This window comes from Myotis daubentonii, chromosome 5 (genome assembly GCF_963259705.1).
Source record: "Myotis daubentonii chromosome 5, mMyoDau2.1, whole genome shotgun sequence".
In the NCBI taxonomy this organism is placed as follows: Eukaryota; Metazoa; Chordata; class Mammalia; order Chiroptera; family Vespertilionidae; genus Myotis; species Myotis daubentonii.
In genome coordinates, this window is record NC_081844.1 from 7,767,148 (window position 1) to 7,790,001 (window position 22,854).

The following is a 22,854-nucleotide window of genomic DNA, read 5'->3' on the forward strand; positions in this document are numbered from 1 at the left end:
CTTGTTGATGGTTTCTTTTGCTGCACAGAAGCTTTTTATTTTGCTGTAGTCCCATTTGTTCATTTTGTCCTTAGTTTTCTTTAACTTAGATATACCTGTAAACATATTGCTGAGATGTCTGAGATTTTGCTGCCTATGGTTTCTTCTAGGATTTTTATGGTTTCACAATTTATATTTAAGTTGTTTATTCATTCTGAGTTTATTCTTGTATATGGTGTAAGTTGGTGGTCTAGTTTCATTTTTTTTTATTTTATTATTTTTTTTGCATGTATATATCTAATTTTCCCAATACCTTTTACTGAAGAGACTGTCTTGACTCCAATGTATGTTCTTGCCTCTGTTGTCAAATATTGAGAGCAATAGCTTGGGTTGGTTTCTGGGGTCTCTGCTCTGTTCCATTGATCTATATACTTGTTCTTGTGGCAGTTCCAGGCTGTTTTGATCATGGTAGTTTTGTAGTTTAACTTGAAATCTGGTATTATGATCCCTCCTACTTTCTCAGGATTACTGCGGATATTCGGGTCTTTCTTGATTCCATATAAATTTTTGTGGTATTTGTTCTAGATCTGTGAAATATGCCATTGGTATGTTAATAGGGATTGCATTGAATCTATAGATTGCCTTGGGTAGTATAGACATTTCATGATGTTGATTCTACCAATCCATGAACACTGCAGGTATATTCCTGCAGTTAATTTATATCTTCTTCTACCTCTTTTATTCAACATCCTGTAGTTTTCCGAGTATCTTAATTTTTTTGTTGCAATGGTAAATAAGATTGTTTGTTTAGTTTCTCTTTCTGAGAATTCATTATTGGTGTATAAAAAAGCCATTGATTTTTCGGTATTGATTTTGTACCTTGCTACATTGCCGAATTCATTTATTAAATCTAGTAGTTTTTTGGTGGAGTGTTAGGATTTTCTATGTACAATATTATGTCATCTGCAAATAATGAGAGTTTTACTTCCTCCTTCCCATTTGGATGCCTTTTATTTCTTCTTGTCTGATGGCTATGGCTAGGAATTCCAGTACTATCTATACTAATAAAAGGGTAATATGCTAATTAGACTGGACATCCTTCCGGACAAAGCCATGGTGGTAGGGCCAAGGCAGAGCCAGTTAGGGATGATCAGGCCGGCATGGGAGAGCAGTTTAGGGGGGTCAAGCTGGAAGGGGAGAGCAGTTAGGGGGATCAGGCCGGCAGGCAGGCGAGTGGTTAGGAGCCAGCGGTCCCAGATTGTGAGACATCCCACAAGGGGTCCTGGATTACAGAGGGTGTACGCTAGGCTGAGGGACACCCCACTCCCGTGCATGAATTTCATGTACCGAGCCTCTAGTCTATAATAATAAAGGTGTAATATGCTAATTAGACTGGACGTCCTTCCAGATGACCTTCTGGACAAAGCCAGGGCTGGAAGGAAGCCCAGATCCTGGGTGCCTGCTGGTGGCCAGAGGGAAGCCCAAGTCTTGGGTGCCAGAGGGAAGCTGGTGCTGGCAGCCAGGGGAAGGAAGGCCTACTTCTGCACAACTTTCATGCATCGGGCCTCTAGTGTTGAATTAACAGTGTTGAAAACGGACATCCTTTTCTTGTTCCTGTTCTTAGGGAAAATGTTTTTGTTTTTGCCCATTGAGTATGATGTTGGCTGTACGTTTGTCATATTTGGTCTTTATCATGTTGAGATAGGCTCCCTCTATTCTCACATTGCTAAGAGTTTTTATCAAAAATGGGTGTTGGACTTTGTTGAATGCTTTTTCAGTGTCTATTTATATGACCATGTGATTTTTGTCTTTCAGTTTATGTGATGTATCACGTTTATTGACTTGCAAATATTGTAACAACCTTGCATCTCTGGAATGAATCCCACTTGGTAATGATATATGATCTTTTAATATATTGCTGGATCCGATTTGCTAATATTTTGTTGAGGATTTTAGCATTTATGTTCATCAGAGATATTAGCCTGTAATTCTCTTTATTTGTAGTGTCTTTATCTGGTTTGGGGATGAGGATAATGCTGTCCTCATAAAGAGTTTGGAAGTGTTCCTTCCTCTTGGATTTTCTGGAATGTTTTGAGGAGTATAGGTGTTAGTTATTCTTTGTGTGTTTGGTAAAACTCACCAGTGAAGCAGTCTGGACCCGGGCTTTAGTTTGCTGGGAGTATTTTGATGACTGCTTCTATTTCATCAGTTGTTATTGGCTAATTCAAGTTTTCTGATTCTTCCTGATTCAGTTTTGGGAGATTGCATTTTTCTAACAATTTGTCCATTTCATCTACATTGTCTGGCTTGTTGGCATATAGTTGTTCATAGTATTTTCTTACAATCCTTTGTATTTCTCTGGTGTCAGTGGTCATTTCTCCGCTTTCCTTTCTGATTTTATTTATTTGGGATCTCTCTCTTACTTTCTTGATGAATCTGGCTAATGGTTCATCAATCTTGTTTATCCTTCCAAAGAACCAGCTCTTGGTTTTATTGATTTTTTATATTGTTTTTTAGTCTCTATGTCATTTATTTCTGCTCTCATCTTTTTTTATTTCCTTCTTTCTACTTACTCTGGGCTTTTCTTGTTGTTCTGTTTCTAGTTCATTAAGTTGTAGGATTAAATAGTTTATTGTTAATTTTTCTTGTTTTTTGAGGTAGGCCTGTAGTGCTATGAACTTCCTTCTCAGGGCTGCTTTTGCTGTGTCCCAGAAATTGTGTGTTGTTGTGTATTCATTTTTATTTGTTTCCAGGAAGTTCTTGATTCTTTTTTTTTTAAATCTCACTGGTAACCCATTCATTGCTTAATAACATACTATTAACCTCCATTTGTTTGAATATTTTGGGGTGTTTTTACTGTACTTGACTTCTAATTTCATTCCACTGTGATCTGAGAAGATGCTTGATGTGATTTCAATCTCCTTGAACTTGTACAGACTTGTTTTGTGTCCTAACATGTAGTCTACCTTTGTGAATGACCCAAGTGCACTTGAGAAGAATGTATATTCTGCAGATTTGGGGTGAAATCTACACTAATAAAAGAGAAACATGCAAATTGGTGTCACTCCGCTATGCCCACCAGCCAATTGGATGAGTATAGAAATTAACCCAACAAAGATGGCGGTTAATTTGCATACACAGGTGCAGAGCAAACACTGAAGGCTCCGGCCAGACTGAAGACCGAAGACTGAAGACCGAAGAGGCTTGGCTTCTCTGCTGCGGCTGCAGCGGAGAACCCAAGCCTCGCTGCGGCCACAACGGAGAACCTAAGCCTCGAGGCTTGGCTTCTCCGCTGCAGCCAGACCAAAGGCCTGAGTCCCGGGTGCCGGAGGATTATCGGTGCCAGCAGCCAGGGGAAGGAAGGCCTATTGCACGTATCTCTTCGTGCAATGGGCCTCTAGTATTCTGTAAATGTCAATTAAATCCATCTGATCCAGTGTGTCATTTAGAGTCACTGTTTTCTTGTTAAGTTTTTGTCTGGAAGGTCTATCCAGTGAAGTTAGTGGGGTGTTAAAGTCTCCTACTATGACTCTTCCAAGTCCTGTAGAAGTGTTTTTTTATATTTAAGTACTCCTGTATTGGGTGCATGTATGTTTACCAGGGTTATATCCTCTTGTTGGATTGATCCCTTTAGTATTAGGTAGTGACCTTTATTGTCTCTTGTAATGGCCTTCACTTTGAATTCTATTTTTTCAGAAATAAGTATTGTTACTCCTATTTTTTTTCCCATTCGCATGGAAAAATTATTTTCCATTCCTTTACTCTCATCTTGTATCTGTCTTTTGTCCTGAGGTAGGACTCTTGCAGACAGCATATAATTGAGTCATGTTTTTGTATCCATTCAGCAACCTTATGTCTTTTAATTTGAGCATTTAATCCATTTACATTTATTATTGACTAGTGGCCCAGTGCACAAAATTTGTGCACATTAAAAGGAAATTAGAGGAAATATTTTAATATTGCTATTTGCCCTTTCTCTATAATAGAAGTGTTAGAGATGAAAGAAAATTAGTAAAATGTATATGAAAATCTTCCTCCTGTCAGAGTCTGGCGCACACCACGGGACCCAGAGTCAAGTCCCCGCCCACCCATGTGCACCTCCAAATGGCGGGCAAGATCCAGACCCGGCCGGCCCCACCCCCGTCAAGCCCCGCTGGGTAGGGGGCACAGCCTCAGGTCCCCCGTCAAACCCCACTGGGTGGAGGGTGCAGCTGCAGTTCCCCCGTCAAGCCCTGCTGGGTTGGGGGCTGTGGCCTGAGGTCTCCCTTCAAGCCCCGCCTGGCAGGGGGGTATGGCCTGAGGTCCCCTGTCAAGCCCTGCTGAGCAGGGCGGGGGGGGGGGGAGCGCAGCCTCAGGTCCCCTGCCCCAGCCCGGTGCCACGCAGCCTCATGTCTCTGCCAATGGCTCGTTAAGGCTCGTTATGGGAACCCCGCCTCCTCTGTGGGTGCAGCCCACGTCTTATGATGGCATGCCAGAGTGAGGGTCAATTTGCATATTACCTATTATATAGGATAAGTACTTATTTACTGCCATTTTAATTCTGTATGCATAGGTTTCTGTCTCTATTTCTTCTTCTCATTACAGCAGTCCCGTTAGCATTTCTTGTAATGCTGGCTTGACTGTGATGTACTCCTATAGCCTTTTTTTTTTTTTTTTTTGGTCCGGGAAGCTCTTAATTTCACTATTTTGAATGATAGCCTTGCTGGATATGGTAATCTTGGTCTCAGATCCTTGCTTTCCATTACCTTGAGTACTTCATGCCATTCTCTTCTGGCCTGTAGAGTTTCTGATGAGAAATCAGGTATCAGCCTTATTGGAGCTCCTTTGTAGGTAACAGTTTGCTTTTCTCTTGATGCCTTTAAGATTCTTTGTCTTTAATTTTTGGCATTTTAATTATGATATGTGTGGGTGTGGGCCTGCTTAGGTTCTTCTTGCTTGGAACTCTCTGACTCCTGAATTTGTGTGATAGCAAATGTCTGCATGAGAAAGATGACCTCTGCAGCATGAGGGAATGACTCAACACAGGATACTGGGGTGTCTGCTTTCTGAGCTCTAACCCTTGAGCACCCCATTCTGGCTTCTTCTCATACATCTTCAGTCCACTCTGCCCTCCTTCTGCTGGAGCACAAGGTGAATGGCTACACAGGGAATTTTGTGTGTTGGCCCTTTAAGAGGGTTCCTGCATTTCCAGCTGTCTCTCCCTGGTGGACAGTAAACCTCACTGCTCTTCACAGCCAAATGTGGGTATCCTTCTCAGTTCTGGTGCCTCTGCTGGAGGCCCTGGCTTGGGGGTTAGATCCCAGATTTCTCAGTGGGAAAACCCCACAGTTGAGATATCTCTTTGGAATTTCAGTTCTGTCTGTGGAACCCAGACATCCCTTTCACACCTTCAACCCTCCTACCAGTCTCTATGCTGTCTCCACTTTCTGTTTTCGGTTATCAGGTTCTTTGTAGCAAGTCTTCCATTGATTATTCAGAAACTTTTTCTGTATTTTGGTTGTAATTGCAGTTTGGCCCTGGGAGCATGTCTTGAAGCACATAACTCTACCCCTATTTTTAAACCCTCTCTCTCCTAGAGTTTTGCACTCAGTCTTGTCCACACTGAGCCTCTAGCATTTATCAGCTCTGGTTCAGGGTTTCCTGCCCCAGCACTGGTTCCCCAGGACGTTTCTGCTCATGGATTTCTCTCTGGTAAGTTGTGATTTTATAGATTCACCTCTGTCTCTCTAGTTTTGGAGGTTTGCCCTATGCCAGCCATGGGCAAACTATGGCCCTCGGGCCGGATCCGGCCCGTTTGAAATGAATAAAACTAAAAAAAAAAAAAAAAAAAAAAAAAAAGACCGTACCCTTTTATGTAATGATGTTTACTTTGAATTTATATTAGTTCACATAAACACTCCATCCATGCTTTTGTTCCGGCCCTCCGGTCCAGTTTAAGAACCCATTGTGGCCCTCGAGTCAAAAAGTTTGCCCACCCCTGCCCTATGCCCTCATTTCTCTAAAGGATCAAAGAAGAGTTGTTGATTTTCAGTTTGTACAGCTTTTAACTTGTTAGGATGGAGTGCAATTTCCCAGATTCTCATATGTCAGAACGAAACAGGAACTCTGGTGCCCTAATTTTCATATTTTTTCTCTTTGAAGTAGGAGCACCCACCTCTATATCTAGAAATTGCTCATTTTTCTGACTTCACAAAGTTGGAGAGGAATTCTGCCCCATGATGGACTGTACTATCACCCATATTGGACTTAGAGATTAAAGCAGATGATATATAGGTGAGATTTTTGGACAAAGATTTGATGTGTAATAGTTGAAAATTTTGGAGATGTTGGGATAGAGTAAATATATTTCATATGTGGGATGAATGTAAATTTGGCAGGGATAGAGTATCATAGGTGGAATTGTGCTCCCCAAAATACATATGTCCAAGCCCTAATTCTAGGAACCTGCAATTTGATATTACTTTGAAAAGGTGTGTCTGCAGATGCACTAAGGTTAAGGTTCTTGAGATGAACAGATCATGAGGAATTATCTGTTGGAAAGGAAGATCCTGAAGTCAGTGGAGAGTGAAGAGCCAGGAGATAGGGAGACCCCACCATGATGTAGGGTCTGTGCACAGTGAGGGCTGGGTTACAGGGAGACCCAACATGCTGTGGGGTCTGTGCATAGTGAGGGCTGGGTTACAGGGAGACCCAACACGCTGTGGGGTCTGTGCACAGTGAAGACTAGGTGACAGGGAGACCTCATCCATGGTGATGTTCCTGTGTTGGGCAGCATGATAAAGCGGAGCTGAGCAGGCAGTAGGCTGAAGGCAACCTCAGGCCAGTCTGAGATGCCCAATAGGCAGAGTCTATTTTGCATAATCCAGAGGTGAGAGCTTGGATGAGATCCTATCACACACAGCTGCTGCCCTAAGGTACCAGCACTGTAGGTGATATGATGTGATAGGATGTGTGATAGGATGGCAGCCACAGCTTTAGAATGCATGCCCACATCCGCAGGAGCCCGGGATATGCAGTGGTCTTTCCTCATGACCGCACACTCCAGCAATGCACACAGTGATGAGGCTGCTGGTTCAGGTATTTCTCTGATTTTGGTTTGTGCTGGAGAGACCAAGACACCCTGTACCTTCGAGGGCATCTTAATCCACCCACCCACCAATCCCCCATATTGCTCCTACCTTGCCAGGGCCATGTCCCACATGGATAAGATCACTGGAAAGAAAGGCATTGTGTGAGTTCAGCAGGCAGCTCCCACCTCTGGTAGGAAACTAGTTTACTCTGAGATGGCTGCTCCCCCTTTTCCAGGGCATCTGCCCCAGAGCCTCTGGACATGGACTGGCCTCATTAACTTCCCAGCAGCAGCTGCATGGCCGAACATGGAACAAAAGGATCGCTGAGGCAGTGGGGCAGTTGAGAGTATGCAGAGGAGGAGACCCCCTCAAGACAGCAGCCTCAAGCCATCGGTGCACATCCAGGGACACCCACCAGGCCCAAACCCTCCTTTGCATCCAGCTGGGCTTCTGCAAACATACCATGGGCGAGAGCCCTGTACTCATCTAGGAAACATGACCCTGCTTGAGCAGAAGGGACACTTCCCTCCCCAGGATTTTACCAGGTCAGGGAAGTTTTCTGCCATTATTTCTTCAAACATGTTCTCTGTCTCTTTCTGCCTTTCTGCCTCTTCGGGCAAACCTGCTAGTCGAATTTCACACTGTTCTACAGCTCCCTTAAGCTCTCCTCCTGGTTTTTGTTTATTCTTTATGGTTCTCTGATTTTTTTCAATCCTGTCTTCTAATTCACTGATTTGATCCTCATCTTCCCTTAGTCTATTGTGTATTCCTTCCAATGTGTTCTTTATTTGTGCTATGTCGTTCTTTGTTTTCATAGTTAATCAAATTTTTTCGCATGCTGTTGAGCATCTTTACCACCATTACTTTAAACTCTATATCAGATACATTTCTTATCTCCATTTCATTTAGCTCTTCTTCTGGAGAATTCTCTTGTTCTTTCATTTGCGGGTTCTCTGTCTCCTCCTTTTGGCTGCCTGTTGGGTTTGTGACTATGTATTTTACATAGACCTCCTTCTCCTCTCAATATCTAGTTCAGGACAGTGTAAAACACTGTTTCTGACTAATTAGCTCAGGCAAAGCCTCAAAGCCTCCAGAGACCACCTCTGCCTACAGACTGATAGGAAGGGGCAGAGGTGGGGCTAAGAGATGGTGAATAAAATTCAAGGGCCCTGAGGAGCAGGTGCTGCTTAAGACTCAATGGGAGACTGTGCTGGAGGAGCCTGTGGTACTGGTACCTTAGGGCAGCAGCTGTATGTGATAGGATGGCAGCCACAGCTTCAGGATGTGTGCCCACATCCACAGGAGCCCTGGTTGTGCAGTCAGGGCCATGGAGCACACCTTGAGCTGGTCTTGCTCCTAGGTCCTGGCCCTGTAGCCTAGGTCTCTCTGTCCGGGCTCAATGGTCTTCACTCTAGAAACTATACATGGTCCTCGATGGCTCTCCCAGCGGCAAGCAACTCCTGGTGCCTAAGAATGGATGTTTTCCCCGCTCTGCCTCACAGACCTGCTTCTCACTGAGGAAGCTGAGGGGAGGATAAGACCAAATGACCCTCTGGGAAGCAGACCACCCTTGCCTTCTGATGAGTTGGAGGACCAGCCCTGTGGCTTTTCACTTTCAAAATGAATCAGGGAAAATTGCTTCCTCGACAAGTCCATTGCTATCCCACGTTTCCAGAAGGGTGCCAAAAGCTGGAAATACCATGTGGATATGTGGAGATCAGTTGCAATGTGAAACCTAACTACAATGTGGGTGTCTTTCAAGTTTTAATAAAACCTACAGCTAATAATTAAACTGGCAGCAGTGAAAGGGTAGGGGGCTCCTTCTAGGTGAGGCTGTGGGGCCTTGGAGGGGCCTCCTTGTAAAGTGGTCTCACGCCAGGGTAAATGCCTCAACCAATACAGCTGCCTCCTGGAGGGCATTTCACCCAACCCCAAACCAAATCAAGCCCCCACCCTGATTGCATACAGTTGAGTTTTCTGTGGTTTTGGAAATATCTCAAGGACTGATGGGTTTTTATTTTTTCTTCTCTCCTAAAATTTGTGTGTGCTGATTTGGGGCATCCAGGGAAGATCACTTGTGAAAACCAGCACATGCCTTTCCTCATCTTGCCGCCCCCCCGGCCCCGCCCCTTTCCACTGTGCCCCTATTCCAAGCTCTGCTTTCGCAGGAATAGGACCAAATGTCTGCAAAGCTCTGGACAGAGGAGCACAGCCGGAAAATGAGGTGGCGAAGGTCTCCACCTGGACTGGCATTGGCAGCAGTGTCATGATGAGGGCTGAGGCCACTCTTCAGTTGGGGGATAAGAAGGGCAGTGAGTCACCCTCTAGCACAGACATTGCTGAACTGTGGCTGTAGCCTTGGAGGTCACACCTGCTGGGCAGGTGAGCAAGCACAGCAGCCTGCTCCCCTGTGGCCTGCATGCGAAGGACCTACTTGAATTTTTACTGATTGAAAGAAAATCAAACAAGAATACCATTTCGTGGCGCATGGAATTCCAATTTCACAGGTAGTTTTATTGGAACCAGCATACCCATTGCTCACAAGTCCAGGCCATCTTCACATAAACAGCAGACCTAAGATGTCGTGACAGACACCAAAATGGCTCAAAAGATTAAGTTACTCCCTGTACTTTTACAGAAAGTCTGCTGACCCCTGCCCTAAGCTAACAAAAGAATCAGCCCCCTCTTTTATTGATTTTTAGAGAGAGAAGAAGGGAGAGGGATAGAGAGAAACATTGATGAGGAAAAACATCACTGACTAGCTTCCTCCTGGACATTCCTGAGCCCACAATTCAGGCATGTTCCCTGACCAGAAATCAAACTGTGACCTCTTGGTTCATGGGTTGATGCTGAATTACTGAGCCACACCAGTAGGGCAGAATCAGCCTTTTCTGATGAAATGTCAGAGCTGTTTCATTTAGCTGGATTCGAAGGACTTACACTGTGTCTACCTTGATATAGAGAGTAACTAAGCTCACATTAAGTTTTAGGAACTGCAAACATCTTACAGGGTGATAACAAACTGACAAAAATACTGACAGGGTAAAGGGCAGACAGATTTTGGTGCAGGAATGATGCATGTGGAGAGCCCCATGCATGGATGCATGCATGGCCCCACACACAGGCCCAACATCAGTGTCAGAAGGTAAGCTCCAACTCAGGAGAGGGAAAGCAGGACCGGAGACAACATGCTCTATGCCAACTAATGATGATGATGACAATGGCTCTAGAGGGTCTAATAACCTGATCCACTTGGTGGGAGCCATCAGGGCACGTGCTATCTGGATGTAAGAGATCACTAGCCTGCCTGCTGAACTCCTTTCTCCGGTCTAGCATCTGAGCATCATAAGGTCCACTCCCCTCATGTTTCTCCCTAGGGTGAAAGTGTAAGGTGAAGACAGTGCACCAGGTGAGGGGGACAGTGAAGATGAAGACAGAGAACTGGCAGTGGGAACCCTGGAGGGTGAAGTTGCATCGCCCTGGATGTGCTAGTCTAAGGAATTGGTATTTGTGCTCCTAGTGTGGAGGGGCCAGGAAAGGTGGAGTTAGTGCACCTAGGGTGGGAAGCAGTGGGAGGAAGAATTGAGCACCTGGGGGGGAGCAGGGGCTGTGGGAGTTCTTAGTGTCAGGGTTTTTGGCGCTTTTGCCTCAGCCTGGCTATTGTTAGTGGGTTTAAACAGATAGGTTTCTGTGTTTTGGGCTCGAGTCATCAACTCAGATGGATTTTCTGCTACTGGAAGCTTCTAAGTGCCTCAGGAGGAAGCGTAGCCCTGCAACACCCTGACCTTGGACTTCTGGCCTCCAAACCTGGAGAGCACACTCCTGTTGTCGTATACTCTGTGTGGAATTCCTAAGGTCAGCTCAGAAAGCTAGCACTGCCCAGGGCAGTTCTCTGAACCCACCTAGGACTCCAAACACAGCAGCACAGGGCCTGAAGGCGCCGTTCCAGGAACTGTAGACACTCTTCAAGATCCAAGGAGCCTCTCTGTGTACAGCCTCCCAGGATGCTTTTTCAAAGTGGTCTGGGAGATGCACGCTCCTCCACTTTCCCCTCATCCCCCAAGGGGCCCTCTCATGGACACCAAACCAAGCAAAAAGCAGCATCAATGTGTATCTTCACAAAAAATCCTAACACTACCATTTCTCTTTTGTTTCTGGACAGAAATGGGGCAGTAAAAGCAAAAATCAAAACCTTTTAAACAGGTGCAATATATACTATTTTCACCTTTGGCTAAAAACTGAGCAATGAAATAGTATTTCAGGTGTTTACTAGTATATGATGACCTCAAGGTATGCTAGACTCTTAGCTTTAGTTAGAAAATGACAATACAACCAAAAAGAAACTGGCCTTCCCACCAGAGAGATGAAACAAGTGAGGGCGGTGGGTTGCTTAGCGGCCCACAGAGGGGAGCAGGCTCAGGCATGTGGTCCTGGAGAAGGGACTGTGCCGATAAAAGGTACACCTGCAGTGCTTAGACCCACAGTTAAAAAAAAAGCAGATTTTATTCACAGAGGCTTAAACCTTCCTTTTACGCCCAACAAGAGTGGAGAAAGGATGATAATGCAGCTACTGGTGATGCTGGAGACCTGGGATAAGGCCATGCAAAGTGGTCCCTCAGTGCTGGGTGCAGACCAGCCTCTGAATGAAGAGCCACCACGCAGCTGGGCAGGGCTCACCAGGGCTCAGCCACGTGCTTGAGTGCATGGGTGCTCCTGACGGCACCAGCAGCTCGAGAGGGCCTTGGCGGGATACCGTTTGCTGTGTCCACAGGCAGAACTCCTCTCCTGCAGCTGCACCTTCAGGGCCCTGCAGAGGACCCCTCCGTGGCTGCCCAGGTCCTTCACAGCAGCCTTTGTCCTGAGGCAGGACCGCAAGTTTTTCTCTGGCCCTGAGAATGACCTCCTGTGGTCATCTGAAGGCAGCATGCAGGGGTTGAGGACAACATACTGAGATGCGATTCTCATCAAAAGCTCTCACCTCTACCCTCTCTTGTCCTTCTAGGTCAGTTTTTTCACTCGTCGATTGTGCTTGTCAATGGTTAAGGTTGCCCGGTCCACAGCAGTGGCGATGCCATCCAATGCCTCATCCTGTCTCTCCAGCTCCGCCTCAGCATCCAAGGCAAGACCCTTCAGCTTCCCAAGGATCTGGAGAGAAGCACAAAGACAGGAGGGGCTTACTTTCCTTAAACTCTCAAAACAGACTTCTTTCCACCATTTTTACAATGCTTAAGGAATTTTGTAAGTCAGTGGTGATAACACACCCTCTGTCCCACGGTGGAGCCGAGCTACAGCTTGGGTTTGGGTCTCAGCTTGACTCTGCCACTGACTGGAGAGCTGTTGGAAGATGATGCATTTGCCCCTGGCCTTGCTCCAGACATGGGCAGCACTCTGACCTCGAGTCCCTGGGGCATTACTGTTCCAGCCCGCAGTATGCTGTGTCACCAATGCCTTACCACATCCATGAGGAATTCCAGCGGTAGTAGAGGGGCGACAGACACAGGAGAACCAGAGAGCTGGGGCCAACAACTAGGATCCAAGTTCCAGCTCCTGCCCAATCACTATGTTCATTACCTGTCTACCCCCAATTACCTAACTGAACACTGAAGCTCAAAAAACAATATGTAAAAAGAAAAGCAAAATCCTTTTCTTGTCTGTGTTTGAAATATTTCACATACAAATACAAAAGGCAGCATAGAATACAGCACTAATAACTCAAATCACACAGCACAGCCCCCCCACCCTCGCCCCGTCCCACATGCCCTGAGCCTGAGAAACTGAGAAACAAGGGAACTAACCAGGGGCTCCAGGAGGTAAAGAAGGGACCAGGGCAAGGACAGAGAGGGGGCACAGAAATGCCACAAACCACAGTGATGCCACAGGGGAGGCTGGTGGGTGCCCACAGGGTGGAGGCTGAACTCAAGGCCCTCCCCCACTTGTGATTCATGCATGACAGCCTTCATACCATTAAGAGTGGCCGTTTTATCACAAGTCTATTGAGACAAACTGCATTGTGAAATGTACTTTAACTATATTCTTACTGAGTCTGGGTTGAAACATTTAATATTCTCAAGCTGACAAAAGGAATGGTTTTAAGAGAAATTATAATGACCAACTACTTGCTATAAATGTTAATGCCCCTTTTAGGGAAACTTTCAATCACTGGTTAGGCCAAGCGGCAGGAACACAGAATAGCAGTATGAGAGACTGCGGAGCCTTGCTTGTCCCAGGGGATCAAATGCCATGTCACATAGGGATGGATGTCAGCAGTTATCAGCCTGGATGACCACCCCAAAAGACCCCAAGTCCAATCCTACATAATAAAACCCTAATATGCAAATCAACTGGTTGCTATGATGTGCACTGACCACCAGGGGGCAGATGCTCAATGCTGGAGCTGCTCCCCTGGTGGTCAGTGCACTCCCACAGGGGGAGCGCTGCTCAGCCAAAAGCCAGGGCTCACAGCTGGCAAGCACCGTGGTGGTGGTGGGAGCCCTGCCTCCGCGGCAGCCCTAAGGGCCCCTCGGGGGAGATCCACCAAGGGGTCCCTCCCCCCACCCCAGTGCATGAATGTTGTGCACTGGGCCTCTAGTATGTTGATAATACATCATGCCCCACAATGACAACAGCCCCGGGTCCCACCAGGTGGTCCAGGACAAATGCTACCCCCAGGGGAGCAGAGTGAATGGCCCCATATAGTGTCAGGAGGCAGGGATGGTACCTGTGCTGTCACACAGCAGCTCTACGCTTAGAATCACAAGAAATGCCTGATCACCTGGCCACCACCCACTCGTGGGAGGACTACTTCGTCTGCTTAACAAGAAACAGAGTCAAGGCAGGATGATGGCCAGAAGGATAATAAGATCAGCCAGGAATGATAAGGCTCCAATGAGGTTACAAATGTGAAAACTGTGAGGTGCTATGTGTGGTACTTCAGCCAAGCCTCAGTATGCTTGGCCTGCAGGTGCCCAGTGCCAGCCCATTTGTGGAAGGGACAGGGACGAGCAGAGCTGAGGCCATCCATGCAGTCACATACAGGTTGGTGGCAGAGGCAGGACTACCCCATATCTCTCTCCAAACACAGCATCATTACTGAATCTTCATCCTGAGACACCAGCAGATCATAACTGGGCCATTCAGCCCAGGCACTACCTTTCTGCACCCTCTTGGAGCTGGTGGAAACTCCATCAGTTGAATCACTTGAAAAACTGGACGGTGCTCTGGAAAGTATACCAAAGGGTCAGCCGGCTCTGGAGGGGCTGGGCTGGATGACCTAATACAGGAGGTCTTTTCCATCTCTCATTCGAATGATCTCACAGGGCTGAGGCCCAAACAGCGTACTAAAAAAATCAGAGCTCACCACCATGTCATGCAGGTCCTTTCATGACGTTTTTCTCTGGTCAACTATTCCCTCCTAACTTACCTCCACTGTTAGTGTGATAAGAAGACTGCTCTACCAGATACTTGCACAAAATGTTCCCTGGATGATTGGCCTTTGCCGCACATGTGCAGCTGGTTTGACTCCCCGAGGTCTTTCTCCTGAGCTGAGTGATCAGGCTGCACAGACCCCTACAGCTCTCTCTGCACCCTCTGTCGTTGTAAATCATATCAAAGTGTGGTCAAGTTCATTTCCAGTTGAACTGTTCTTTAGGCCCCGGACTGTAAACAGCCACCCTTGTGCTGTGCTGTGCTGTGCTGTGCTGAGGGGGAAACGGGCTCTCAGCAGGCAACCATGGTTCCCTTCAGTGCAGATCAGGATATAGAACTTAGAGAAGAACCCACCGAAATCCACATCCAGACCGGGCCTGTCAAACAAGCACTGTGAGCGACTCTGGTGGCACCTTCCTTCTACTTCCTTCCATCCCAACAATCACTCCCACAGAAAATTAAATTGGCTTTAGAGTGTGTACACAGATTTGTTTTCTGTTTCCTCATTCCCTAGTCATCCTAAATAAGGCTGAGTTATGAGGCCTTGAGGTGTGGCTGAGTTATGGGGCCTGGAGGTGTGCCCTAACTATCCTTTCTCTGTTAATTCTCAAAGTCACTCTACTTCACAAACTAGGCTGAGGGTGCTGGGTGACTTGTATGTTTCCTAAGCTCTCAGGATGCATCTCCTGGTGTAACCCTGACATGACTGTCACACAGATACCAGAGGTCACAGCGCAGTGACTCAGAGGTCACATACCAGGACACTGAGAGAAATCGAAAACATCCCTTAAGAAAATGGCAAAAGAGCCACCACCAGGATTGGCAAGTCATACGCACACCAAAGGAGGACCGTGCCAGCTCATAGAGCCCTCAGCAAAAGTGGGAAGAAGTCCAGTATAAGGAGAACCACACTTGTAATTTTAAATTTTTTAATACAGTCAAACCTCAGTTCTTGAATATCTCCCATCTCGAATAATTAAGTTCTTAACCAAGTTGTTCACAGAAAAGGTCATGGTTGTTGAACAAAACTTCGGTTCTTGATCTGACAAGCGACAAAAGAGAATGAGCAAATATGAGTCAGTTTACCGCTAACCTTGCATTGTTAATATCTCAGGAAATTGTGCTGTGAATCTAAGGGGAAAAAATGATTTGGTTTTGGAATGAATCACTTCTCAAAGAGCCTTCTGGCCCTGGCCAATTGCTCAGTGGTCAGAACATCGGCTCTCAGACCAAAGGGTCATGGGTTCGATTCTCAAAGGCACATACCTTGGTTGTAGGTTCAGTTCCAGGCCTCAGTATGTGCAGGAGGCAATCAAGTGATATGTCTTTCTCACACCAATGTTTCTCCCCCCACACCCCCACCACCCACCATCCTTCCCTCCACTTTGTCTGAAAATCAATGGGAAAAATATCTCCAGGTGAGAATTTTAAAAATTAAATAAAAAAGTCTTCTGGAACAAATTAAGTTTGAGAACCGAGGTTCTACTGTACTCACATTTTAAAAACTAAAAAATGAGTGTAATTAATTTTAGTAATATATTTTATTTAACCAAATCAACATCAAATAGTATTGCATCAACATAAAATCAATGTAACTAATGAGATATTTTATAATCTTTTTTATATGAAGTCCTAGCAAGATGGTGTGAATGAGAAACAAAGGAAGTAAGCAGGTACTATATATACATAGCACATCTCAGTTTGGACCAGCCATTTTCCAAGTGCTCAGTAGCCACATGTGGCTATTGTGCCACATAGCATTGTACCACAATGCCACATGACGGTCCCTGTGTGTCCTCCATGTCCCATGGCCGGCCACCTTCCTTAGGAGGATGAATTGACTTCCTCTTTCCCAGTCCACAATTAAACAGTGGCAAAAGCAAGAATACCTACTTCCCCGAGTCTATGTTTAAGCAGCACAGTAGTAACAGGCACATACCACTTATTTTGTGAGCAAGAACAGCTGACATGCCTAAAGAAGTTGAGCATTTTATTGAGTCTGTAGTGCAAACAAGGGCTGGTTCCTGCCAAATTCTTTGATTTGGAAAAAGTCTCCAGGATGATGGCCTTACCTATAGCACGCATTCTATGCAGCCTGTTGAGACCCTTGGATACTCTGACAAAAATGTACTTGAAATTAGTTTTGCAAAAATACTAGAGAGATCTTTACAGCTACTAAGTGTACAAAGACAATTCCTGAGTAAACCTCTAAATTACTATACCTCAGAATACTGTGTCTTTTTCCTTTAAGACAGGGATTGAAGTAATTAAATGTCATTGCGTGCATTCCATATAACATGGGATGGAAAGAATGGAGAATAGGAAGACTGGCCAAACCACAGTTGTTACTTCTGTGGCCCAGGATGACAAGCTGTCTAGTCATCTACATAAGACGCTGCCAGCCTCTAAATATCAGCTGGCCTCTCAGATGGGCCCTCACTGGGTTCTGAGTCTAAGACCAGGCTCAAAGTGGGCTCTTCTCCGAGTCCATGTGACACTGATAAATAAACCAGGAGCCTTCTTTCCAGCCATATTCATACCTATGTTGAACTACCTGGTTTAAAGGGCATTGAGTTTTACAAGAAAATAACCTTATAAACTCCAAAGAAATACACAGTGCATTTAGTACAAGAAGACACAAAAGCACATATGCTAGCGCTGCCCAGGCACAGGGTCATGAAGAAACAGGAGCACTCGGTTTCCTTAGCGCGAGGGTCACAGGTGCCCACAGAGCCAGTGCAGGAGGCTCAGTCCCACAAGCAAATGCTGAGCGCGTTCACCAACGTCAGTGATTAGGGGTGGGGCAGCTAAGAAGACTCATGTAGAAGTGGGAGGCACTAGGTGGCTCAGGGCAGAGCAGACATTACTGGAAGGGTAAGAACCTCTACTTGGGTCACATACTATGGCGCCTCCATCCTCCAGTACCACAGATCTCAGGACTGCAGCACAGGCACCATCTGGGTCAACACAAGAACAGACATGGAGGCATTTTAGCCTTCTAACCACTTCCATTTTGTTTCTGAAAACAAAAAATAAGTTATGGAAAAATAGCTTACTCAGTAGAGTAGGTCCACTCACCAAAACAGACATGTTTACATGTCTGTGCCTCACCAAGCCATCAGAACCCTGAGCTCTGCTGTGAGCTGTGCCCCTGAGGAGCCCTGAGGCATGTGTCACTGAAGCAAGGGAAGAGCATGGTGCACAGAAGGAGAGCCTGGATATCTCCAAAATATCTACAAAATTCTAGTTGCTGTCTCAACTTATAGTCAGAAAAAAAGTAAGTTTTGCTCTACTTCATGATAAAAATCCAGGATTCTGAGTTTTACTATATTAATATTAAGCACTTAAAATGAGTTTAGTATTAGCTAGATTGTCTGCCCTCATCTTGTTATTAAGCTGACTCATTGCAAAACTGTGAATTTTCTTGCAGTGAGAAATTAGCAACCATTTAAGAACAGAGTTGGGATAAATCAAGCTGTCTGCAACTCCAAATAGTTCTACCAGTCGGGGCCATTAATATGCTACAGAGAAGGGTAAGAGGAAAAAATTGGCTTCTAGCACAGCCAAAGCTTTAGAGGCTGTAAAGAACATTCTGGGCTACAAACTGTCACATTCAACACTCATAGACCACCCCTATGTCCCATAAGATCCCCCTGCTGCATTCCTGAGCCGCGGCTCCTCTTCTAGGAGCCCCTGCGTGCTCCCTTCCTCATGCCCCCAGAGGGGAGAGCTGAGCACAAACCCACTTGATGAATCAGGGCTGCAACCACACAGCAGGGAGTGGTCAGTCCTGTTATAAATGGCCTCTCCAACTCAAGCACAGGTGAGCACCTCCCACGACAGGAGGGGGTCCTGGGAGCCAACCTGCCACCAGACCCTAAACAGAGCTTCCCATGACAAGAACCAGGTTTTTACGAGAACAAAGAATCCCCACTAAGTAAGACTCAATTAACTGAAGGTTCCTCTTACATGTGAAAGTAAATGCCTCAGTGGGGCAATTCTCAGAGTATGAAACATATGGAAAATGTATTAAGTTTGTGGCTTTTCGGAGCTGACAGGGTCACAGTCAATCAAAGCCCCACTGACATGTTTGTCTAGAGCTCACAAAACAATTCCACCCCACACAGTGCAAGCCTCCTCACCTCATCCCTACACAACCTTGAGGAGGGACCCTGTCTTAGAAAATGCGACAGGAACACTGAGCAAACATGCAGCTTGCTGAAGGTCACACAGCTAATGGGGCCAAGGTGCTCTCTGGCCACCTCAAGCCAAGTCTACAACAAATAGTCCCCAGACCTTGTGCTATAGATGGGACAGACAGAAATATGCTGCTGAGGACACAAGGCTAAGCATTCTCCCCAACACTAGCTCACAAACCATACAAACCAACTTCCCAGCATGAGCTAAAAACCACCTAATACCTGCTATTTTAAAAAGTTAATAAAATGAAATTGGTAATGGATAAGACACCCAGACAAAAGATCAGTAAGGAAATAGAGGATGTAAACAACATTATACATCAACTGGACCTAACAGATATGTATGTACAGAACACTCTACTCAAATCAGCAGAACACACACATTCTTCTTAGAGTTTCCAGGACAGACCATATGGTGGGCCACAAAACAAGCCTCAGACATAAAAAAGACTTAATAAGAAGTAAATTCCCTTGCTACAGGGGAATAAAACTAGAAATCTAGAAAACTAGAAAATTCACAAATATGTATAAACTAATATATTCTTTTTTTAATCCTCTTTTCCATTGATTTTTTAGAGTGGAAGGGAGGCAGGAGGAGGAGGGAGAGAGAGAAACATCGACATGAGCGAGACACATGGATTGGTTGCCTCCTGCATGCTTTGAAACAGGGCGGGGGATTGAACCTGCAACTCAAGTACGTGCCCTTGCCTAGGAATTGAACCCGAGACCTTTCAGTCTGCAGGCTGACACTCTAACCACTGAACAAATTGCCCAGGGCTAAATTAACATATTCTTAACCAATGGGCCCAAAAGAGAAATGAGTAAAATTCTTTGAGACAAATCAAAACAAAACACAACATACTAAAATACTAGCAAACCAAATCCAGGGATTTATCCCAGAATACAAAGGTGGTTCAATGTAAGAAAATCAATCGATGTGATAAACCACGGTACTAGAACACCATCTCAAATGATGTGGAAAAGACACCGATAAAACCCAACATCCTTTCATGACAAAATCAGTCAGAAAATGAGGAATGGGACTTCTTCATGAACCTAAGTAAAACTGTGAACACCCAACACTCAGTGAAGCCACCGGGCTGGTGAACACACTGGTGTGCCAAGAAGAGTGGCACACCAGTTCTACTGGGGAGGGCACAAAGCTCCAGGTGGGCCCCTCCCAGACTTCACCCCAGATGTCTCTTAATTCGGCTGTTTCCGATCTGCATCCTCTGTAGTCTTAAGAAGAGTGAGTTCCTGAATTCTGTGAGTAGCTTTCATGAACTATCAAACCTGTGAGGGTTCATGGGAACCCCCCTACATTTGTAGCCCATTGGTCAGAAGATGGACCCAGTGCAGCTGGTGTCTTAAGGAGGAGCAGTCTTGTTGGGGGCAAGGACCACTGTGGGGTCTGCTCTAACAATGGGTAGTTAGTGCCAGGATTGAATTGCAGTTCACTAGCGGGGCTTGAGATTAGAATTGCGTCAAAGGGCATTATCAAGAAAGTCAAAAGACAACCCACAGAATGAGACAAGTATCTGCAAACCACAGATTTGATAAGGATTTAATATCTAGAATTTATAAGAAACTCCTACAACTTAAACAAAGAGACAGCCAATTAATAAATGGGAAAAGAACTTGAATATACATTTCTCCAAAGAGAACATACAAAAGGGCCAAGAAACCCATGAAAAGATGGTCGACAATGTTAGTCACCAAGGATGTGCAAATCAAATCCATAATGAGATGGCTCTTCACATCCACCAGGATGGTGATAACAATTTTAAATTTTTCAAACAGGAAAATAAGTGTTGGTGAGGCAACATTTTGAATGTAATTAATGCTACTGAATTGTACATTTAAAATGGTTAAAATGGCAAAATTTACATTATGTTGTTATTTTACCACAATAAAAACCATGGTCATAATATATATAAATAATACATATTCATTACATATACAATAATAAATATATGTAACCATCCAAAGCCAGGCACTCAATAACAAAAAAATTAAACACTTGATTTTAAGACTTGAGGATCATTTAAGTGCTGACTGAGAAGACAGGAAAATGTTCCAGGGAGAACAAGTCATCCTTTTAATCCTGCCCCCACATCCCACCTCCTGCAGCCATGAAGCTGCTCTAGAAGAGGCTCACCCGGGCACTAGTATGGTCTGGAGTCCTGGAGGTCCTTATCTGGCAGGTCCCTCCCTGTCCACATGTTCCGGGGCAGTGGAAGGGACAGAATGCATCCCAAGATTCATGGGCACAGGCACCTGGACCATGTAGCCCAGATTTAGCCATGGCTTCTATGTGAGGGAGGTCCAGCACACCTGCACAGCCTTCTGTCAGCTGCAAGGGACACATAGCCACATGCTTGAACAGGCCCTCCCACTCTGAACAACCATTGCCACAGACAGCATGGGTCTATGCCAAATAAGTGACCACATTCAATGTGACAAGAGCTCTGACGCTGTTCCTGGGATTTCAGAGGGACCACAGCAGGCAGGGTAGGGTGGGGTGGGGGGTGTTGCATGTCTGCTGTCCTTCAAAGCAGTGCTCATTGTTACCAGTGACCTAGTTAACCCATAGAGCAGACAGAAAAATCATGAATGGATATTTAAAAGGCTTGGCACTTTTTGTAATTCAGCTTTCATTTCATCATGGTAGTTTCGGAAGTAGACAGTGGGGACCGGAAGCCAGGGTCTTGCCTTTCAGTGGTGGCGGCTGAGACCAGGGAAGGAGCAACCTGTCTGGGTCTATGGACCAACAGAGCAGGGCCAGAAGTAGCACCAGGACCCTAATTCCAAATGCAGGGCTCATTCTAGGGCACATGTCCTCTTATCAAAATGTCAATGGTGTGTGGATGTCAGAAGTTACTAAGCACTTTTCCTCAGTTAACTAATATGGTTTAACATTTAGAAATGGCATAGGATGTGATGTAAGGAACATTTATTAATAAATCACGATTAAAGTAACAGATATTGAAATAAGTGGCCTAGCTCACTGGTAATATCTCAACTGGTGTCAAAGCCATAAAAAACAACAACAGCATCATAACCACACCTCCTCCCCCAATTAGTAAGTGAAATTAGCAGTCAGGAGAAGGTTCAGAAGGCACAGGACAAGAAGAGAACCAGAAGAGGTATTCAAGTCTGAAATTATCCCACCACGCCTCACTCAAAAAATCCTCAGTGACTCCAAGCTGCTTACAGGACACACTTCTGACTCTCTGCCTGGCATGAAAGTCCCACTGTCTGTGCCACACCCCTTGCAGGTCCTTCCTAGCTGTCTACTTTCGAGGGTCCCCCAGCCCAGCCACACGGTGGCCCTCTTCATTAGGAATGACAAGGGCATCAGCTCAAGTCTCCTGTCGTTGCTGTTTTCAGCGCCTTCCCTGCAATCCACCAGGGTGGGAGCCTGCCCCGAACCTGCCTGGATAAACCAAAATACCAGACTCGTGCCAGATTCTTATCTGGTTCTTTCCTGGTGAAAGAGGGAGGCAGGATGAAGAAAGACCAAACGCAGGACAAGACAACGGAGTTGATAGGTTCAGAAGTTATAAAGAAAATGCCATGAAACTGAGATGCCCTCAGAGGAAGCCAAATGTGGTTTGGTTTTGTAATCTCCAAATGCTGCATCAAACATGTGGCAGTCACAGACTGTAATAAAGAGCCACCGTTCTGAGGCAGGGGGAGTTGGCCCGTCCCACCTTAGACAGGAGTCAGGGCACACTGCCAAACCCGTCCCAGCCAAGCCACGCTCTCCAGCCCCCACAGGGGTCCTCTTGCAGTGACACAGCCATGGCCACCACAAGGAGCTGCCACCCCAGGAAGTCAGGCGCACCATCTCTCAGCATCAACTGCAGTTTGTCACCAAGACCCATTTCACATGACTTTAATAGCATTTGTAGCAGAAACCACAGCTGAATTGAAGATGCGTGTGCATTCTTTTCTCCCCAGAAATTTAACTCATTCCTCCATATGCTCAAGTTTCATCATACAGTGAGATCTCCTCTCTAAGGAAACATGAGACTAACCTCTAAAAGATCATCTCTTGAAACTAGGCTCTCCCTGCAGGAGGAAGAGTGAACAGCTGACAGTAGAAAGCCCTGCCCCTCCCGCAGCAGCCCTGTCCAGTCACTGGTTACCACTTCCTCGGCCCTGAGGCCACTCCTGAC

The 22,854-nt window shown here is 45.6% G+C and overlaps 1 protein-coding gene across 5 annotated transcripts in view; it reads right to left on the reverse strand.

Moving 5' to 3' along the window:
- Positions 1-9,542: 9,542 nt before the first annotated feature.
- The window catches only part of SNAP47 (synaptosome associated protein 47), an 80,496-nt gene continuing 67,184 nt past the window's right edge, over positions 9,543-22,854 (reverse strand). For all 5 annotated transcript variants that reach the window (XM_059695824.1, XM_059695822.1, XM_059695821.1 and 2 more), the window contains one exon: positions 9,543-12,194. In XM_059695824.1, coding sequence (XP_059551807.1) covers positions 12,157-12,194 — 38 coding nt within the window. In that variant the 3' untranslated portion in view covers positions 9,543-12,156. The remainder of the gene's footprint in view (positions 12,195-22,854) is intronic.